The 21976-nt window shown below is 37.0% G+C and overlaps 1 protein-coding gene across 2 annotated transcripts in view; it reads right to left on the bottom strand.

The window, feature by feature from the left end:
* The window catches only part of LATS2 (large tumor suppressor kinase 2), a 215102-nt gene extending 200939 nt beyond the window's left edge, over positions 1-14163 (bottom strand). The window contains exons 1-3 of one of the 2 annotated variants that reach the window (XM_053708519.1): positions 14072-14163; positions 13256-13537; positions 6180-6697 (exon numbers count right to left, since the gene is read on the bottom strand). In XM_053708519.1, the coding sequence (XP_053564494.1) occupies positions 6180-6509 (330 nt within the window). In that variant the 5' untranslated portion in view covers positions 6510-6697; positions 13256-13537; positions 14072-14163. The remainder of the gene's footprint in view (positions 1-6179; positions 6698-13255; positions 13538-14071) is intronic. The other variant, XM_053708520.1, reaches the window with a different exon arrangement.
* Positions 14164-21976: the final 7813 nt, after the last annotated feature.

The following is a 21976-nucleotide window of genomic DNA, read 5'->3' as shown; positions in this document are numbered from 1 at the left end:
TCAAAGGATTTTGGTATGCAATCAATAAAAATAAAGATAAGCTATACTTGAATTCCAAGACCAAAATGTAATGCAGATGACAAGATACACTAGGTGCAGATTATTACAGCAGGAAAAACATTCCCTTCTTTCTACAGTCAACTGAAAAAAGCACAAGACTTGGAAAAAAAAAAAAACAGCAGGAATGTAAGCGGATTAGTGCAGTTAAAGGGACATTATAAACTAGATTTTTTTCTTTGCATACATGTTTTGTAGACAATACATTTATATAGCCCATCTGGGAGTGTTATTGTAACAATGTGTAGTTTTGCTTATTTTTTTAATAACATTGTGCTGTTTTTTTAGATTTCTAACCAAGCCCCAAAGTATCAGATAAAGACTGAAGTCTACAGATTCCTGCTTGCTCCCGTTTGTGTAATGGGTCTTTTTATATGCAGAGTAGGGGGGAGCATCTGCCCTTTCTGCTTTCTCAGCCCCTTTCAGTTTGTGTACCAGCCTAACCTCATCAACAGTGCTAAACTGGGAGCTTCTAAGTAAGTTTTTAAAAAGTTTTATACTGGATTTTTATATCAGTGTTTGTATAGCACAAGAGTGCGTTTGTGCATTCCCATTCCTCGCAAAAAAATAAATAAAAATTCGGAAACAGCTAGCGAGCCAATCAGCAGTGGTATTTTTTTTTTTTTTTTTTTTTAAATGTTGGAAAACAGCACAACTGTATCACAGGGGCACGGAATCATAGACTCGCCAAGTCTGCATCACAAATATCAAACAGTAGAGTCCAGCCTCCAATTTTTTAAAAGACCTTTATTCTCTCATCACAGGGTCCAAGGAAAAAAGTATGTCACATACATGACTAAGGGCCTAGTGCAGGCCTGAAGCGCTGTTTGATATTTGTGAGTCAGCTCGGGAGCGGCAATGCTAGTAGCTGCCGAGTGGGACTTTACCTATGTGTTTAACTACTCTGCATGGGTTAAACACATAGGGTTTTAAAATGAGTAATGTAAAATAACATGCCCTAACAAATAACATGTCCTTTTTCCCATAATTCCCCTTTAAAATCCTTGTCTGTTGGGGAACTTCCGGGCGGCGGCCATGATCGGTCGCAAGACTGCTCTCTGCTTCAGGTCCTAGTATATATCTGCTCAAAACCCAGCTTGAAACAAGCCATCGAGTAATCCTTGATGTCAAATTGCACACAGCAGAGAAAGCCATTTTAAATGATATTGCTATATTTGGACTTGATGTCAGTTGCAGCCTTCTGGAGCTTTATATAGGTTGCGGCCTATTATCTCACCCCCGGCAGGGCATACCCAGGCCTTTGTCGTTACGGAGCAGTGAACTACCGCAAAACACTGCAAAAACCTTCAATACCATAGGGAACCACCTATTTAATACAACAGCTACATACAGTGTCAAAGATTTTTAAGAAAATCCGTTCCAGACACATATTGGAAAATGGATACTATAGACAGATGGGAACACAGCATGGTCCAAATCATACAAGACCATTACCGGAGTCTGGAGGAAGAATTATTCAAACTTCTGCTACATGCGCGGTCTAAAGAGGGGCCTGCACCGACTATTTCAACCCGATCAACAAAAGCGTCTGAAAGCATAGTTGCTCCTACCATGACATGTCGGCTAAACAGAGAGATCCCCTTACCTCGCAGCCAGATAAGTGCTGTACACTCCAACAAGAAAAAACCTTTACCCACCCGGGATTCCCAGATCGGGGGCCAGGAGGCTTTAGGAGCTTGGGATGTGCAGACAGCTACACCTGAGGTGACAATTGAACCCACATATGTGAGGCCAGAAAAGGCCCTTCTGGATCCATCAGGAGTAGCTGCTTCCCAAAAAGCTCTGCGAAGGGAAGGGGAGGCTGGCGTTAGAGAGCAGAGTAGGCTCCAGCTTGGATACACAAAACCGGAGAGCTCTAATCTGTCTCGGAGGAGCCTTCTTTTTGTCATACACTTACCTGTTGCCGGTGCTGGAGGATCATTGAGAGCCGAGCTCCTTGCCAGTTGCGAGAGCAGTGGTCCTAATGAGTTGGGTCAATCACACATTCTTGGTCCTAGTTCCCGGCGACTCCACTGTTCCGGTTTCTACACCCAAGTGAGGATTTCTCAAGAAGACCGACACGGAGTGGGCTGAGTAGGCAACGAGGCCTATTAAAGTCCGGATCTACACAGATCAAAAGACGCTATAGCGAACTTGTATAACCTTTCAGCTATATCCCCACTAGAGTCAGTATGGGTGCACGCTAAAAAACAAAACTTGGATACACACGATGACTATTTGTTTAGACATGAATAATGACTGTAAAACTCTCTCACATTATTGTGCTGAATCACTCTGTTAATCTCTCGATTAAGTAATTTTAAGTACATTGGGTCACCCACGTATTGTTTGCTCAGGCCAGGCTATAATTTAAACACTTATAATACCCATGTTAACTATTTTTATGACTGAACCTGCTCTGATTTTCAACTGTATTATGTTATTTATTATTTATAATACCCTTGTAGTTAGTGATATTTTTGGCTCTCAAGATAAGGTAGCTCTTCACTTATTTAGTTTTTGCCTAGACATAACTTTGAATCAAATTGCCATTTGCCTACTGCATCCCTATATATGATTGGGCATTTATATGTGAGCAACATAATATTTGGTTAGAGGTTCAAATGATGTAGATGGTTTGTGCAATGTTCTAAGTTTATTATGACATTTGCCCTAAAACACCAGTAGACAGTATTCCACCATTTTGACATCTATTTCATGTTTATGTTCAATACCTTACAGCACCCTATAACACCTCATCAATAGTCCACTCTATTTCAGGATACAAAATTATATCCATAAAGGGCACATTGTTCTTCTACATATTAGACCCCTGCTTGAATAGTACTGCAGTTGGGGCGCTGTGAGGGGCAGCTCCACCCCATCTTACTCCAAAGGTTTTCTGTTTGCGGATGGGACAGCTTATCACAACCACATTGCAATGCCCAATACTCTTGTCTGCAGTCCTGTTCTCACTCCCTAATTTTATCATAATGTTTCCTATACATTTAGATGCAGGGAAGTTATGTATACTCTAGTATAGCTATTTCAATAACTGCCCACTCATTGCCGTTAAGAAGTTCTATTATACTCACGCAAAATCATCTTCTTCCCCTAGTGATGTTTACATGAGAATCTTGGCCCAGCTGTTTAACCTTAGAAATCCTCAGTTATGATGGTTCCCTTAACATTACATCTTTTAATCTTAGAAAATGGGCCACTTCCTTGCACCCTCATATTACCCTTCTTAATCCTATCCGATTGGCAGTGGTCCAAGAGTGGCTGCTTCACTTCAAATAGGGTAAATCACCTATCCCTTAGTTTTGCTTTATAAAGTGATATAATCTATTATACTATACTTTAAAACTGAGGTTTCTGAGACATATATTTGTTTCTGGTTAGCCTCACTAATATAACAATTTTGTTTCTATACAATAAGGCTGTTATTAACCACTATGTTTTTGAGCACTGTTCAAGCGAAACTGCATAAAGTTTGTATATGCAATATTTATTCTTCAATAAAAACTTAAAAAAAAAAAAAAAAAAAAAAAAGGAAGCAGACACATGATATGGATGTCCATTGAAGAGACAGTACATACCTAACCGCACTAGTTTTAGCTCCCCAAGTCTTTTCATTAATTTTGATTCAATTTTTGCTAGATAATTTTGCTTATTTGTCTATAAAGGTGTTGGTTAACCTAATGCATTTGAAATTATTAAATTATTTTGATACTGTGAAAAAAAAAAAAAAAAAAAAAAATCCTTGTCTGTTTTGAATACAGTGAATGGACCATCCCTGATTAAAAAGAGTCACTTCTATTCCTCCACAGTGGGTATTTTATTTTATAAAGGACAAAAAAGTCAAAATAAAAATGTTCATGAATAAGCTGAAGCACACACATTTTCATTATATTATCAAATGTGCGTTGTTCGCTTGGTATCCTTTGTTGAAGAGTAAAGCTACGTAGGCTGATTCTCTGGCTGCAAACTAGTATTTGCAACTATGTATAACTTTGCTATAAACATTATTGCAAACAGTTGCCAGTTGGTTAAAGGCCCATACATGATCTTGAGCTTACCTAGGATTAAAAGGGACAGTCTACACCAGAATTCTACACTAAAATTGTTATTGTTTAAAAAGATAGATAACGCCTTTACTACCCATTCCCCAGCTTTGCACAACCAATATTGATATATGAATATACTTAAAAACATTTAAACCTCTACATTTCTGCCTGTTTCTAAGCCACTACAGACAGCCTCTTATCACATGCGTTTGTATTTGCTTTTCACAACAGGAGATTGCTAGTTCATGTGAACCATATGGATAATATTGTGCTAAAGCTTGTGGTTTGTGGCAGACACTGCACTAATTGGATAAAATGCAAGTCAATAGATAATACATAAATAGTCAAGTGATCAGGGGGCTGTCAGAAAAGGCTTAGATTTAGGAAAATGATAGGAGCGCCTAAGGGAAATAAACTATCCTGCTGCTACTCAGTTAAAGGGATAGTTAAGTCAAAACTAAAAACTTGCTAGACTCATTTTAAGGCACTTTTAAATTCACTTATATTTTCAAATGTGCTTCGTTCTTTTGGTATCTCTTGTTGAAAAAGAATACGCACATATCCTATACTAGTGGGAGCTAGATGCCAATAGGTGCTGCACACATTTCTCTCTTGTGATTGGCTAACTAGATGTGTTCAGCTAGCTGCCATTAGTGCAATGCTGTTCCTTCAGCAAAGGATAACAAGAGAATGAAGCAAATTTTATAATAGAGGTAAATTGGAAAGTTGTTTAAAATTGTATGTTCTACCCAAATAATGAAAGAAAAATGTTGGGGTTTCCCATCGCTCCTGCATTTCACCTCTAGTGCACCCTGCAAGATTAAAAACATCTGATCCTACCAAATTGCTATACAGTGAATATTTCATCAAATCTTGAGCAGAATTATATTTAACTTGCTGAAGCAAAGAATATATGATAAATTATACTCAAGGCATGTACCATGACTACAAAACAATACACACTCTGCTACCAAAATTAAAATTGTATCCTTTTTATTAACAATTATTTTGTACGTAGATCTTTTGCAGTGCATTATTTAATTGCAGGCATGCACTATGCATAAAATAAATATTTAAAGTGATGATATATTTTACAGTTATATAATGCACTATTATAAGTTAGTATGCTAAGAAATGTTTTAATTGTTATGTCAATGCGCATATGTTTTAGTAATTTTCTGTTACTGGTTTTCCCTCCTCCCCCTCTGCATTCTTTTTCTGTAGTGTAGTGATGTATAGAGTGGTCCCAACTGCTCTATAGGTATTTGGCAGCGTGCACTCCACATTATAGTCCCCCTGCAACTGTTCCGTGTTAGCAATACGGCAAAATAAAACAGTGAATCGGAACTCATTCACCTTAAAAGGACATTAAACCCAATTTTTTTTATTTCATGATTCAGATAGAAAATACAATTTTAAACATTCCAATTTACTTCAATTATCTCATTTGCTTTATTCTTTAGATATCCTTTGTTTAAGAAACAGCAATGCACATGGGTGAGCCAATGAGACAAGGCATCTATGTAGAGCCACCAATCAGCAGCTTCTGAGCCTATCTAGATATGCATTTCAGCAAAGGATATCAAGATAATGAAGCAAATTAGATAATAGAAGTAAATTACAAAGTTGTTTAAAATATCATGTTCTTTCTAAACCATGAAAGAAAAAAAAAAAGTCCCTTTAAAGTAGCATGTTTCTGTGCAAGAGGAAGGCATCAGATCCAGTGAAGAGATGGATTGCGCTACGTGCAACCCTTCTCATCTTTGCAGCCAATGACTTCATAATACATGGAAGTGTGCTTTATAAAAATAATCAATTTATTCAAGCATAATTTAAAACACATACTATAATATTTCAAATCTACCCTACCTACTTTGTCAGAATCCAACAGCAGTGTTGGAAAACAAGGAAGTGAAATCCAAAACATTTGCCAGGAAGCAGTATGAAAAGTAACTTGATTAATACAGCTGCCATTGGGACATGCACATGCAAGATGAGTTTTAGGAAGAGATTTTACTGAAAAATAAATAATTATAATAATAATTAAAACCGTACCTGATTACATCCCACATTCACCAACTCTTGTAACATCTGACGGTTGACTTCAACAGCAGCTGGACTTCCAGATTCATTTGCAAAAGGGAGCAACGAGTACTTAATCTCTCGCAGTTTTTTCTGATATGGTGCAAACTTTGCCGCCTGACGCAGCTGTTGCTGTTGCTGTCTTGCAGCATCTTTGGCATCAAGAAGAGTTTCATTTCTGGGACCAACAGGTATCCCCTGAGTTGCAGGTTTTGAGGGCTGTTTCAACCTCTCCGAGATCTCCTGTAGTCTCTGCCTGCTATTTCCGGAGTATGTTGTGGTAGGGAAAGTCTTTGGCCTCATTGTAAATCCAGTTTATTCTCCACATACAGTTTTGCTAACTTGTTGCTCTAGGGCAAAATATTTAGTTGTACGTATCCAATGAGTTGAGGCATGACACATCAAAATACACCTTCTTTTGTGTCACTAAATGAAGGGACAGGCGTCTCCCAGCAAGTAGGTATTGTAGCACGGAGATCTTCATTCTCATTCTAAAAAAGACAAAAACATTTTTTTTATCAGATTCTTGGGTTAAAAAAAAAAAAAAAAAAAAAAAGGAAGAAGGATTGCAGTTGAAATTGTTTTAAAGGGCCACAAAACTAGAATACAAATTCACTAATATGTTAGAGATTTTATTACTAAATACATGATCATTGCTCACTGCGTTTAGTTTAGGACTGCAACAACTAATCGGTAAGATTGATCATAAAAATAGTTGGCAAAGAAACTCATTATCAATTAGGTGGTCAGCGATTAGTTGGTTAATTGCACAGCACCAGCTGCTTCAATCCGATGAACTCCTGCACATGGTATTGTGCAAACATTTTTATTTATTTATTTTTTTTCTATCCGATTAATCGGATGATTATTGTCCGATTAATCGGATAGAAAAAAGATTAAAAAAATAAATAAATTCAATTTTTTTTGCACAATCTTGGTTGCAGTAGATCATCAGATTAAAGCAGCTGGTGTTGTGCAACTGACCAACTAATCACTGACCACCTAATTGATAATGAGATTTGTTGACAACTATTTTTATGATCAAACTTACCGATTAGTTGTTGCAGCCCTAGTTTAGTTAGGTAGCTGCAAATCACCAGCCATGCATTGTTTAGAGTGACACAGTTAGAGTTTAACGTTGCTTTAAACAATCTATTTAAAGTAAAGATTAGTTTCAGAATAATCTGCAGATGTACTTTTAAATACAAATTAGTTAAATAAAATATATATAAAATCATAGATGATACAATGTTGTAAAATAAAATGTTCCCTATATTAAAAGCCTGTTCATTTTATCTAAATCTCATTTTGCTAAAACCAATAAGGGACAATTATAAATGTGCTGATACAGTAACCATCTCACAGTGTTTAGTGCCCTTTAAAGTGGTGGTAAATCCGAGCGTCTCAAAAACACTAGGATTTACCATCACTAAAAATAAACTGGACTTTCTTTGAACCCTTATTTAAATAAAAAAAAAAAAAAAAAAAAAAACTGTCTTTGCTGCGGCACCTCGCTAAAGTCAGCGCCTATGGACATCCTCTGCACAGCTCTCTTTACCAATGAGGTGACGTTTCCAACTCTAAACCAATAGCCGTGCTAGCATACAGAACACTGTCAGATGACAAGCATGGCTATTGGTTTTGAGGTAGAAAATGTCAACTCATTGAAGAAAAGTGCTATGCCGTGGGTGACCATAGGTGCTGACTTTAGCGAGGTGCCACAGCACAGACAGGGTGAGTTTAACACTCTTTTTTAATAATTGATCAATGAAAGTCCAGTTTATTTGTAGTGATGGTTAATCCTAGCGTTTTTTAAATGTTCAGATTTACCATTACTTTAACTATGTATAAATAATAAAGTGATACAATACAATCACACAACAAATTAATGTGAAAAATAAAGTGATGTATAAAAGTCCCAGTGAAGGATACACTTATGTCTGTGTCAATCTCTTCAAAATATATTAGGTTCCATATATTCCTCAAAATAACAGTGCACAATCGTGAAATTCTGTATGTGTATTCAGGAAAACATAAATTGAAGCCAAATTTCTATCCCTTTAAAAACAAGCAACATACACTGTGATCTACAGTTACTAGGGGCTTTTTAATCTGAGCATTAGTCGAGAATCTTTTAGTACAGTCTATCTGCATGGATGGATGTGGATTCGGTGCTTACCGAAAATGCTCCACCATGTTGGTTTGCACAATAGTCTGACTTGGCACCTCCCCTCTGTGTAGTTGCGTTATCATTCACACTTTTTGCCATCAATCAACAGCTTTGCCCCCATTTAAAGTGATGGTAAACTCCACTATTGGTAAATTACAGATTTAAATTATTTAATATAATATCTATTAAACCGCATTAACTTTTTAACCTTTTTATATGTGCTTTTATTATAATTTACACATATTTAGAAACTGTTGTAGCGCCGCATCGCTCCGCCCCTTATATTTCCTTTACTGAATACACTAGACACTCATCTTGTTTTCACCCTCTCTGCACGTCATAGAATTTGCGCGCTCCCTATTCTGATATTTTCAACGCATGCGCATTGTTGAAAAGGATGTATACCAAGTAAACATTGAGTCACGAGATTCAATGTTTACTTGGTTACGTCTGAATAAAAATATTGTTGTGATCAAGATCGAGTAAGCGAGAGATCAGTCCCTTAGAAAACGAGCAAAAAAAGTGACTATAACGAATGCGTTCCCAAGAAAATGCACGCGCAAATTCGTCATAGATATTGAATGCTCCTGATTGGATGCGCTTCTTGGAAGTAAAATAGAATATTGCGCATGCGCATAGCGGGTTGCATAGGAGTAAGCCTGTCTGGTGACAGGCTTGCTGATTGGTACCAAAAAATAAACATTGAAAATTACGTCACAGGGGGCTGGAGATGGAACGCATAAGACGGACCGAGAAATAAAAGTTTTCCAAGTATTTTTTCATATATTTGATTAGATGAAATTTTGTGTGTGTAATTAATGTAATCAAACAGGATAATTAATATAATCTATTTATGTGGAGTTTACCATCCCTTTAACCTCGCTTTTCACATCTACAGGTATGCACAACTTTTACTGAAACTCTTCAGAATTACTTCTTGGATGTTCGCATTCTGTACCTTTACAGTTGCCCACAACTTCACTACAGCACTTCACAGCTACGCACATTGATTTTAAATGTTGGAGGAACACAGAGATCCTCAAATGACAACACTGCTTCTTACTACAACTTATACACTTACCCAGGTGTCACAAGACTGGGTAAGAAACGGTGGACTTACCAGTCAGCATTAGACATGCAGTAGATGCAGCACGGATGTTCAGATATGGCAAACCAGGGTTCTATGGCCCTCAATATCCACCTTCAATAGTACTGAAGACTCAGCTATTAAAGGGTACTTACTTACTGTACCACATTCTCTCACTAGTTTGCTAAATGGTCAGTGGAGCAGGATGCCAGTGCATTTGAGGTCAGTTACAGTAAATATGCACATGGATCACACAGAAATAAGCCTCACACACAAACAATAAATGCTGACTGTTGACCATTGTTTTTACTTGCATCTTGATGATCTCAAAATCCAGGTAATTCTGGTTCCCCCTGACCAAGTCCAAGGTCCACATCTAAACTACATAAGCAAGGTGTTTGTCAGACGCAAGTGTTGATTTTACTGTAAAAGGATGGTTAGAAAAGTCCCTTTACCAGAGAAACATGGTGCTGTTTTATATTCCTAATACTACATTTTTAATCCGTCAAGGCTCATTCTACAGCAAAAAATAAAAATGATATATTCTGCAGTTTTTGAGAAGGACACGGCCAGTGACTGGTAGCCAAGTGTGATATCCGGTACTGATTTGCTCACCAGCTATATTGCGTTTGTAAGTTGCAATACTGCGGCTCTTGAGCTAGATTTTAATTGTGCGTTTAAAATCTTTGCAGGGGTTAAACATGTAGAAAGCTAGGATAATTAACGCAAAATAGACGTGATCTAACAATTTAGTGCACATAATGGTTTGCATTGAAACAATCCTTTTGGAGTCAGTTTTCAAGAAATGTCATTTAAAGCAGAACTTGCAAATAAAAAAAGCAAAACATACTTCCACAAATACAATAATGTGCCACTTATATCACACGTATAAAAAGATTCTTATATTAAAAGGAACAGTCACGTCAAAATTATTCAGATAGGGCATACAATTTTAAACAACTTTCAAATTTACTTTTATTATCATTTGCTTTGTTCTCCTGGTATTCTCTATTGAAAGGTAAAACCTAGGTAGGCTTATATATGTTAATTTCTAAGCACTTGAAGGCCACCTCTTATCTCTGTGCATTTCACAGCTAGATAGTGCTAGCTCATGTGTGCCACATAGATAACATTGTACTCACTCCAGTGGAGTTATTTATGAGTCAGTACTGCTTGGCTAAAATGGGGGCACCGTCTGCAAAGACTTAGATACAAAGGTAATTACAGAGGTAAAATGTGTTACTATAACTGTTGTTTATGCAAAACTGGAGAATGGGTAATAAAGGGATTATCTATCTTTTCAAACAACAAAAACTTTCAAGTAGAATGTTAAAGGGACAGTATACACTCATTTTCATATAACTGCATGTAATAGACACTACTATAAAGAATAATATGCACAGATACTGATATAAAAATCCAGTATAAAACTGTTTAAAAACTTACTTAGAAGCTGTCACTTTGGCTCTGTTGAAAAGGTAGCTGGAAAGCCCACTGCAAGTGGCAAATAAGACACTCCCCCCCTCCCCCTTCTTTTGCATATGAAAAGACCCTTTACACAAACAGGAGCAAGCTGGAGTAGGTAGTCGAGCGTATTCACATAAAACTTTGGGGCTTGGTTAGGAGTCTGAAAATCAGAGCAATGTTATTTAAAAATAAGCAAAACTATACATTAATTTAAAAAAAAAACTTTATGGGCTATATAAATAGATTATCTACAAAACATTTATGCAAAGAAAAAATGAGTGTATAATGTCCCTTTAAGCAGATAAATGTATTTCAGCAAACATGAATACATACGTATTAAACTATCCCTCAGGTCTGAAGCAATATAGGCAGCATGAAAGGAAACTATTGACAATTTGACTTTTAATATGCAGTTAGACCAATAGTGGTACTACTTTCCACAATACTCTTATTTTGGCATCAGAATCAGGGTGGGCTACATAAGGCCATCTGCAATGATGTTTGTGGCCCCTTGGAAAAAGCATAAATGAGAACATGTGCCAGACAGGAACCCAGCGAAACCTCAAGGAACGAAAAAAATAAAGTTTAATCAGGAGAGACAAAACACATATTAAAAACACAATCAGATCATCAGAGCAAGCTCGTCTTACGCGTTTCGGCAAAAGAATGCCTTAATCAGGAAAACCGATACCAAGCTAAAATGTGAATGTGTGTTTTGGGGACTCCTGGTGGGTGGGCAACAAGTGAATACAATTGAAAAGAACCCTCTGGAAGGAAGAACGGTAGATAGAGGTTACCCTGCAACCTTACTGGACACTTTTAGTAAATATATTCTTTGTGCATTTTATAGCCATACATTAATATGCTGCCTTCCAAAATATTGATACGGGGCCCTTTGTTTTAGAAAGTAGGCCCAGCAAAGTCAAAATTAGGTTTTGATGATTTAGAAAGCATACAATTTTAAACAACTTTCCAATTTACTTCTGTTATCAAATTTGCTTCTTTCTCTTGCTATCTTTTATTGAAGAGTAAAACTAGGTAGGCTCATAAGAGTTCAGGAGTGTGTACGTGTCTTTAGTACTCTATGGCAGCAATGTTTAGCAACATTGTATAATAAAGCTACAAATAATGTTGCAAAACACTGCTGCCATAGAGTACTAAGGACACGTGCACACTCCTGAGCTCTTATGAGCCTACTTAGTGTACTCTTCAATAAAAGATACCAAGAAAACAAAGCAAATTTGATAACAGAAGTAAATTGGAAAGTTGTTTAAAATGTCATGCTCTATCCAAATAATGAAAGTTTAATTTTGACTTTACTGTCCCTTTAAAGTTCATAACAGGCCTGCTATCTTTTAGTAAAAATGTCCATCCCATTTTTGCCTGGTACGTCTCATAAGCTATTATAATTTTTTTTAAACTTTTTACAATGTATAACTAAATGAATTGATTTCTATTGTGTGCTGAAAAGCAATACATTGGTTTCAAACGCCTTTCATAACAAAAACACAGCAAAGAGTGAATAGTTGTTTATTTACCCTCTATTAAAATGGTTTGAAACGGTTTGTCTGTTTTAAACTTCCAATAAAGACTTTAATGTTATATTTATTTAGCATAAGCAGCATTGCATCTTCTCAATAACATTTATCTTAAAGCTTTAAAGACTTTTTTTGAGAAAAGAAAAACACATCCTGACTTTTTATTTTTGAACAAGAGCACTTTCTGGTTTTCACAAGGTGTGTATGTGTGTGTATGTATATATATATATATATATATATATATATATATATATATATATATATATATATATATATATATATATATACATACATACATACATACATACACACACACTGGTCATGGTAAGATTAAAAAAAAAAACTTAAAATTGACTTTTTCTTATATTTAGCAAGGAAAGGACTAGCAAAAAAACTTTTCCCTATGGACTACAAACACACACATATATATATATATATATATATATATATATACATATATATATATATGTGTGTGTGTGTGTGTGTGTGTAGTGCAAAGTGTAGTTTATTTTAAGTTGTAAAAAAAAAATATAGTACCACTATATTCCCAAAAATACCTCTAACTAAAGAATGGCAACGCAGAACTTTGAACAAACTCACTAAAACTTCAGGTTTCATTAACAGAGCTAGCTTTTGTTTTAGTTTAGGTAAATGTATCAGAACTAAATATAATCCGCACAGCACTTAAACCAATACAATAAACATATATCTGTATATATAAAGTCCCAGGCTGCACATTCACATCCACTAGTGGACAAACAACATCCCTCTGCTAAAGGATACGTACTGTTGACAAATTAGCTTTAAATGGCAGCGCAAACATGATCCGATGTCACTTGCCTTGTACATTTGCTTGGATTAGCTCCAGAACAGATTGTGCTTTAATCTCGTCGTCATTTGTAACTGAGAAAATTGATCCTACGATATAAAAAAGGGAACTTTTGGAAAAAGCAGACTCTTTTCTCTCCGAGAAGTTGTTGAAAGTCCTGCTGCAGCCGCTGCCTCCTCCTCCACCACCTCCTTTTTTCCTCTCCGCGTCATCTCCTCAGTCACAGAGGCACATTCCAAGCTGGGAAGAATTTACAGTCTGATCAGAGCTCCTCTCTATAGACAAACCCCCTCTCATGCAATAGGAATGATCTAGGCCCAGCCAGGAACTCAGTAATATAATGGCATTTTTATCATTCCCAAGCCGAGCGCCCAGAATCAGATATTTACTTAGAAAAAGTAAAAGTAAGAAACTCACATAAATAACACCACTGTCTCCTCCTCCACGATAATATATATATATATATATATATATATATATATATATATATATATATATATATATATATATATATATCAAGGAAAGGAATCTAAAAATATTTTGTTGTGTGCAAACAATAACATGACAGCAGAGTAGAAACAACATTCTGTACCCTAGAACGCCCTTGTAAAAAAAAAAAAATTATAGGACTTTTACAACATTTTCAGTGCCCAGTCCTGACAGTCTGATCCATTAAAATGACAAACAGGACAAGTACAATTTAAAGCAGTTTGTGTATTCAATCAACTAACATGAATATTAATTAACAGTAACACAGACATGACAAATAAATACCTTTGATCAAAAGTTACTTTTTGTCCGTTTTGCTTGATTTCAAGTAGCTAGGTTAACAATCACAACGATCCAAAGGGCGTTTTTTCCCCCAGTTCTTAGGTTCCCGGTGGTGACCAATCACGCACCACTATGCTAATTAGACAAGGGCTGTTTCTCTTGCAGGACTGGAACTGGTATCATAAAGTCTAAAAGGATTTGATATCAGTTGCATGTCTCAAATTATGCATTTGTTATCATTAAAGGGATATTCCAGCCAAAATTGGAAATCACATGGGTGCATTTCGGTATTGAACAGAAACAATTTTGTAATATACATGTAATAGCAAAAATGCTTCTAATAAAAGCTATAGCTGTTTCAAAAGTGTATTGGTGGTAATGACTCAATTTGTTAATTGCTGACATAATGCAAGTCCAGTGATTATCTGAGCAGCTGCATTATTTAAAATGTTGATGTAGTAACAATATCTAGCTATGCTTCACATGCACATGCAGAGAAAAATACTAACACTAAACAGTGATAACTTTTACCACAAGCATTTTTGCCAATACATGTTTATTGCAAATATGTTTCCATTTGAATATGTCATTCATCTATGTGCATTCAAATTTTGACTGCAATGTCCCTTTAAGAGATATGGCTATATAAAAAAAAATTCTTTGAACTGACATTATCCACCAACAAGCGTTAAATAAAATTTTACCATTTACTTATAGAATCATGTGCTTATATTAGTGATTGCATGTTAGTTTAAATGTACATTATACTCCAAATTAAACTATTTGAATTATTCAAATGCAAAATCCAGTTTTAAAGGCTCATAGAGGTGGAAAAGGAAAATGCTCCAATATGTTTGCTTTAGAGCAGCAAACTGGGAGATAGCTGACCTATTGACAAGAGGCAAATGTATGTAGCCACTAATCACCAGCTACCTGCCAGTAGTGCACATATACTGGTAAGGATATGTACACATGTTATTCAATAAAGGATACCAAGAGAACAAAATACATTTGGAAACAGAAGTGAAATTAAAAGTGTCTTAAAATCACATACTTAAAGGGACAGTAAAGTCATAATTAGTCATTTATGATTTAGACAGAGCATAAAAGTTTAAACAACTTTACAATTTACTTATATTATTTAATTTGCTTCCTTCTCTTGTTATCCTTTGCTCATAGGTTTATCTAGGTAAGCTAAGGAGCAGCAAAGAACCTAGGTTCTAGCTTCTGATTGGTGGCTGCATATAGATTTTATTGTCATTGGCTCACCCATGTGTTCAGTTAGAAACCAGTAGTGCAAGAGAATTAAGCAAATTTGATATAAGAAGTAAACTAGAAAGTTGTTTAAAATGGTATGTTCTACCTAAATCATAGAAGAAAAATTTTCAGTCTCATGTTCCTTTAATCTGAGTCATAAAAGTTTAATTTTGACTTTCATGTCCCTTTAAGAGACATTCATTTATCTTTTATTATCAAATGTAGCGCCATAACAATCTTTTAGAAAAGTTTATCTAATGAATTGTCTACAAAAAGGAAATTTATGCTTACCTGATAAATTGATTTCTTCTATGATACGACGAGTCGACGGATTCATCCTTTACTTGTGGGATATTATCCTCCTGCTAACAGGAAGTGGCAAAGAGCACCACAGCAGAGCTGTCTATATACCTCCTCCCTTGACTGCACCCCCCAGTCATTCGACCGAAGGTATAGGAAGAAAAAGGAGAAACTGCAAGGTGCAGAGGTGACTGAAGTTTTAAATAAAAAAATATAATCTGTCTTAAATTGACAGGGCGGGCCGTGGACTCGTCGTATCATAGAAGAAATCAATTTATCAGGTAAGCATAAATTTCCTTTTCTTCTATAAGATACGACGAGTCCACGGATTCATCCTTTACTTGTGGGATACAATACCAAAGCTACAGGACACGGATGAACGGGAGGGACAAGACAGATACCTAAACGGAAGACATCACTGCTTGAAGAACTTTTCTCCCAAAAATAGCCTCCGAAGAAGCAAAAGTATCACATTTGTAAAATTTGGAAAAGCTATGAAGGGAAGACCAAGTTGCAGCCTTACAAATCTGTTCAACAGAAGCATCGTTTTTAAAAGCCTACGTGGAAGCCATCGCTCTAGTAGAATGAGCTGTAATTTTTTCAGGAGGCTGCTGTCCAGCAGTCTCGTATGCCAAACGGATGATGCTTTTCAGCCGAAAAGAAAGAGAGGTAGCCGTAGCTTTTTGACCCCTATGCTTTCCAGACCAGAATAGATAACAAACAGAGAAGATGTTTGACGGAAATCCTTGGTCGCTTGCAAGTAACACTTCAAGGCACGAACCACGTCCAAGTCCAACAGACGCTCTTTCTTAGAAGAAGGATTAGGACACAGAGAAGGAACAACAATTTCCTGATTAATATTCTTATTTGAAACAACCTTAGGAAGAAATCCAGGTATGGTACGCAAAACCACCTTATCAGAATGGAAAATAAGATAAGGCGAGTCGCATTGTAACGCAGATAGCTCAGAAACTCTTCGAGCAGAAGAGATAGCAACTAAAAATAGAACTTTCCAAGATAGACGTGTAATATCTATGGAATGCATGGGTTCAAACGGAACCCCTTGAAGAACATTCAGAACTAAATTCAAACTCCATGGCGGAGGAACAGGTTTAAACACAGGCTTAATTCTAACCAAAGCCTGACAAAACGACTGAACGTCTGGAACATCTGCCAGACGCTTGTGTAGTAAGAATGACAAAGCAGAAATCTGTCCCTTTAAGGAACTAGCTGATAACCCCTTCTCCAATCCTTCTTGGAGAAAAGACAAAATCCTAGGAATCCTGATCTTACTCCATGAGTAGCCTTTGGATTCGCACCAATAAAGATATTTACACCATATCTTATGGTAAATTTTCCTAGTTACAGGCTTTCTAGCCTGAATCAAGGTGTCAATGACCAACTCAGAGAAACCCTGCTTAGATAAAATCAAGCGTTCAATCTCCAGGCAGTCAGCCGCAGAGAAACTAGATTTGGATGTTGGAACGGACCCTGAATGAGAAGGTCCTGTCTCAGAGGCAGTTTCCACGATGGCAGAGATGACATTTCCACCAGATCTGCATACCAAGTCCTGCGTGGCCACGCAGGCGCTATCAAGATTACTGAAGCCTTCTCCTGTTTGATTCTGGCAATCAGACGAGGCAGTAGAGGAAAAGGAGGAAACACATAAGCCAGGTTGAATGACCACGGTACTGCTAGAGCTTCTATCAGTACTGCTTGAGGATCCCTTGATCTGGACCCGTAACAAGGAAGTGTGGCATTCTGACGAGATGCCATCAGATCCAATTCTGGTGTGCCCCATTGATGAATCAATTGTGCAAACACCTCCGGATGTAGCTCCCACTCCCCCGGATGAAAAGTCTGACGACTTAGAAAATCCGCTTCCCAGTTCTCCACTCCTGGGATATAGATTGCTGATAGATGGCAAGAGTGAGTCTCTGCCCATCTAATTATTTTGGAAACCTCTATCATCGCTAGAGAACTCTTTGCCTAGAAAATGTTTTTAATACTTGTCCTAATCGATATGGAATATTGCTCACCTTTAAATAAACGAATCCCTCGGGTTTATGAAATTTGATGTGTAAATTAAGGTGGCGCCAGACAAGTTGGCCAATTCCTATTTTATAGTACCTTAGCGATGTAGCTTATGTGCAAATAATGAACTAGTTTTAGGCGTTTCTATTTTCTTATTTTCTATGTTTGTCCCTCTAATCTCTATCACCTAGATTTAGAGTTTTGCGGCCAAAGGGGTGCGTTAGCTATGCTGGCTTTTTTCTGGCCGCACCTTTTAAATACCGCTGGTATTTAGAGTTCACAGAATGGCTGCGTTAGGCTCCAAAAAAGGAGCGTAGAGCATATTTACCGCAACTTCAACTCTCGATACCAGTGGTGCTTACGGACGCGGCCAGCTTCAAAAACGTGCTCGTGCACGATTCCCCCATAGAAAACAATGGGGCTGTTTGAGCTGAAAAAAAACCTAACACCTGCAAAAAAGCCGCGTTCAGCTCCTAACGCAGCCCCATTGTTTGCTATAGGGAAACACTTCCTACGTCTGCACCTAACACTCTAACATGTACCCTGAGTCTAAACACCCCTAACCTTACACTTATTAACCCCTATTCTGCCGCCCCCGTTATCGCTGACACCTGCATATTTTTTTTAACCCCTAATCTGCCGCTCCGTAAACCGCCGCTACTTACATTATCCCTATGTACCCCTAATCTGCTGCCCCTAACACCGCCGACTCCTATATTATATTTATTAACCCCTAATCTGCCCCCCACAACGTCGCCTCCACCTGCCTACACTTATTAACCCCTAATCTGTCGAGCGGACCGCACCGCTATTATAATAAATTTCTTAACCCCTAATCCGCCTAACACCCGCCTCAATAACCCTATAATAAATAGTATTAACCCCTAATCTGCCCTCCCTAACATCGCCGACACCAAACTTCAAACATTAACCCCTAATCTGCCGACTGGAGCTCACCCCTATTCTAATAAATGTATTAACCCCTAAAGCTAAGTCTAACCGTAACACTTACACCCCCCTAATATTAAATATAATTTAAATCTAACAAAATAAATTAACTCTTATTAAATAAATTATTCCTATTTAAAGCTAAATACTTACCTGTAAAATAAATCCTAATATAGCTACAATATAAATTATAATTATATTATAGCTATTTTAGGATTTTTATTTATTTTACAGGTAACTTTGTATTTATTTTAACCAGGTACAATAGCTATTAAATAGTTAAGAACTATTTAATAGCTAAAATAGTTAAAATAATTACAAAATTACCTGTAAAATAAATCCTAACAAATAAATACATGATCCGATCAGCCAATCAGATTGAGCTTGCATTCTATTGGCTGATCGGAACAGCCAATAGAATGCGAGCTCAATCTGATTGGCTGGCTGATAGGATCAGCCAATCGGATTGAACTTGATTCTGAATGGCTGATTCCATCAGCCAATCAGAATTTTCCTACCTTAATTCCAATTGGCTGATAGAATCAGCCAATCGGAATTCGAGGGACGCCATCTTGGATGACGTCCCTTAAAGGAACTGTCATTCTTCAGTTGGACGTCGGAGGAAGAAGATTGGTCCGCGCTGGAGGTCTTCACGATGGAGCAGTTCCTCATCGGATGAAGATAGAAGATGCTGCTTGGATCAAGATGGTTGCCGGTCTGGATCGCCTCTTCTTCCCGGATAGGATGAAGACTTTGGAGCCTCTTCTGGACCTCTTCAGCCGCAGGATTATGGATCGCCAGCCCCCGCTTGGGTTGGATGAAGATTTTGGAGCCAGGACCGATCGGTGATACCCGGCGAGGTGAAGATAAGGTAGGAAGATCTTCAGGGGCTTAGTGATTGGTTTATTTAAGGGGGGTTTGGGTTAGATTAGGGGTATGTTTGTGGTGGGTTGTAATGTTGAGGGGGGGGGTTGTATGTGTTTTTTTACAGGCAAAAGAGCTGAATTCTTTGGGGCATGCCCCGCAAAGGGCCCTGTTCAGGGCTGGTAAGGTAAAAGAGCTTTGAACTTTTGTAATTTAGAATAGGGTAGGGCATTTTTTTATTTTGGGGGGCTTTGTTATTTTATTAGGGGGCTTAGAGTAGGTGTAATTAGTTTAAAATTGTTGTAATATTTTTCTAATGTTTGTAAATATTTTTTTATTTTTTTGTACTTAGTTCTTTTTTATTTTTTGTACTTTAGTTAGTTTATTTAAATGTATTTATTTGTAGGTATTGTATTTAATTAATTTATTGATAGTGTAGTGTTAGGTTTAATTGTAGATAATTGTAGGTATTTTATTTAATTAATTTATTGATAGTGTAGTGTTAGGTTTAATTGTAACTTAGGTTAGGATTTATTTTACAGGTAATTTTGTAATTATTTTAACTATTTTAGCTATTAAATAGTGCTTAACTATTTAATAGCTATTGTACCTGGTTAAAATAAATACAAAGTTACCTGTAAAATAAATATAAATCCTAAAATAGCTATAATATAATTATAATTTATATTGTAGCTATATTAGGGTTTATTTTACAGGTAAGTATTTAGCTTTAAATAGGAATAATTTATTTAATAAGAGTTAATTTATTTCGTTAGATTTAAATTATATTTAACTTAGGGGGGTGTTAGTGTTAGGGTTAGACTTAGCTTTAGGGGTTAATACATTTATTACAGTAGCGGCGAGATTAGGTCGGCAGATTAGGGGTTAATAATTGAAGTTAGGTGTCCGCGATGTTAGGTAGGGCAGATTAGGGGTTAATACTATTTATTATAGGGTTATTGAGGCGGGAGTGAGGCGGATTAGGGGTTAATAACTTTATTATAGTAGCGGTGCGGTCCGCTCGGCAGATTAGGGGTTAATAAGTGTAGGCAGGTGGAGGCGACGTTGAGGGGGGCAGATTAGGGGTTAATAAATATAATATAGGGGTCGGCGGTGTTAGGGGCAGCAGATTAGGGGTACATAGCTATAATGTAGGTGGCGGTGGTGTACGGAGCGGCAGATTAGGGGTTAATAATAATATGCAGGGGTCAGCGATAGCGGGGGCGGCAGATAAGGGGTTAATAAATATAATATAGGGGTCGGCGGTGTTAGGGGCAGCAGATTAGGGGTACATAGGGATAACGTAGTTGGCGGCAGTGTACGGAGCGGAAGATTAGGGGTTAAAAAATTTAAATATAGTGGCGGCGATGTGGGGGGACCTCGGTTTAGGGGTACATAGGTAGTTTATGGGTGTTAGTGTACTTTAGAGCACAGTATTTAAGAGCTTTATAAACCGGCGTTAGCCCAGAAAGCTCTTAACTACTGACTTTTTTCTGCGGCTGGAGTTTTGTCGTTAGATTTCTAACGCTCACTTCAGCCAAGACTCTAAATACCGGCGTTAGAAAGATCCCATTGAAAAGATAGGATATGCAATTGACGTAAGGGGATCTGCGGTTTGGAAAAGTCGCGGCTGCAAAGTGAGCGTTAGACCCTTTCCTGACTGACTCCAAATACCGGCGGTAACCTAAAACCAGCGTTAGGAGCCTCTAACGCTGGTTTTCACGGCTACCGCCCAACTCTAAATCTAGGCCTATATATTTCGTCTTGATTATATCTATGTAAAATGTGTGATTTGTGTGGATATATGTCACTATAAGCTTTTATGATTAAAGAATTTTCTTTTATTTAACAATGATTAAAATTGTTATATATCACACATCAATTCTGTTAAAAATAATAAAATCCTTACAGACACCGGTGTCTAATATGACTTAGTAAAATTGGGGTTTTTTAAAAATCTATGCAGGTTGCAATTAATACCGTTATACCTTCTCTTTCAGCAAAAATATGCAAAACAAGATTATACAATTTGCAGTACTGATCTTATCAATATAAAAGGATAGTTAGCTTTCAACACATTTATATAGATGAACCATCTCCACTATGAAAAGATGGTGGTTGTTAAAAGTTCGTCTTTAACTTGAAGTGTCTTCCAGGTTTTTTATTTTAAAAAACAGGCTTATTCCCTGTATATATACCTTCTTTGTCTTTAGTAACAGTATCAACTCTGTTGTCAGATATTAAGGTAAATTTAACGGCTAGAATGTCAAATCTTAGCAATTGTTTTACATACGTTTTTTTTCTTTCAGGCTCTTTTCTCCTCTTTATCCTTTGTTGAACAGTGCACTGTACTATTGTTGTTTTTTTAAAAAGCTTGAAATCGCTGTATGGTTCAGCTTCCTGCCGATCTGTATGCTGGGCTTTAACAATGTGGAATACTACCGGACCTCTTGACAACAGCCTGATTACTGTCTCCTGAGGTGGCTGGCAAGGCAACCGGAGTTT

This window comes from Bombina bombina, chromosome 3, assembly GCF_027579735.1.
Source record: "Bombina bombina isolate aBomBom1 chromosome 3, aBomBom1.pri, whole genome shotgun sequence".
NCBI classification, from domain to species: domain Eukaryota; kingdom Metazoa; phylum Chordata; class Amphibia; order Anura; family Bombinatoridae; genus Bombina; species Bombina bombina.
Note: the sequence above shows the minus strand (reverse complement) of the source record. Positions and strands in the feature narration are given on the sequence as shown.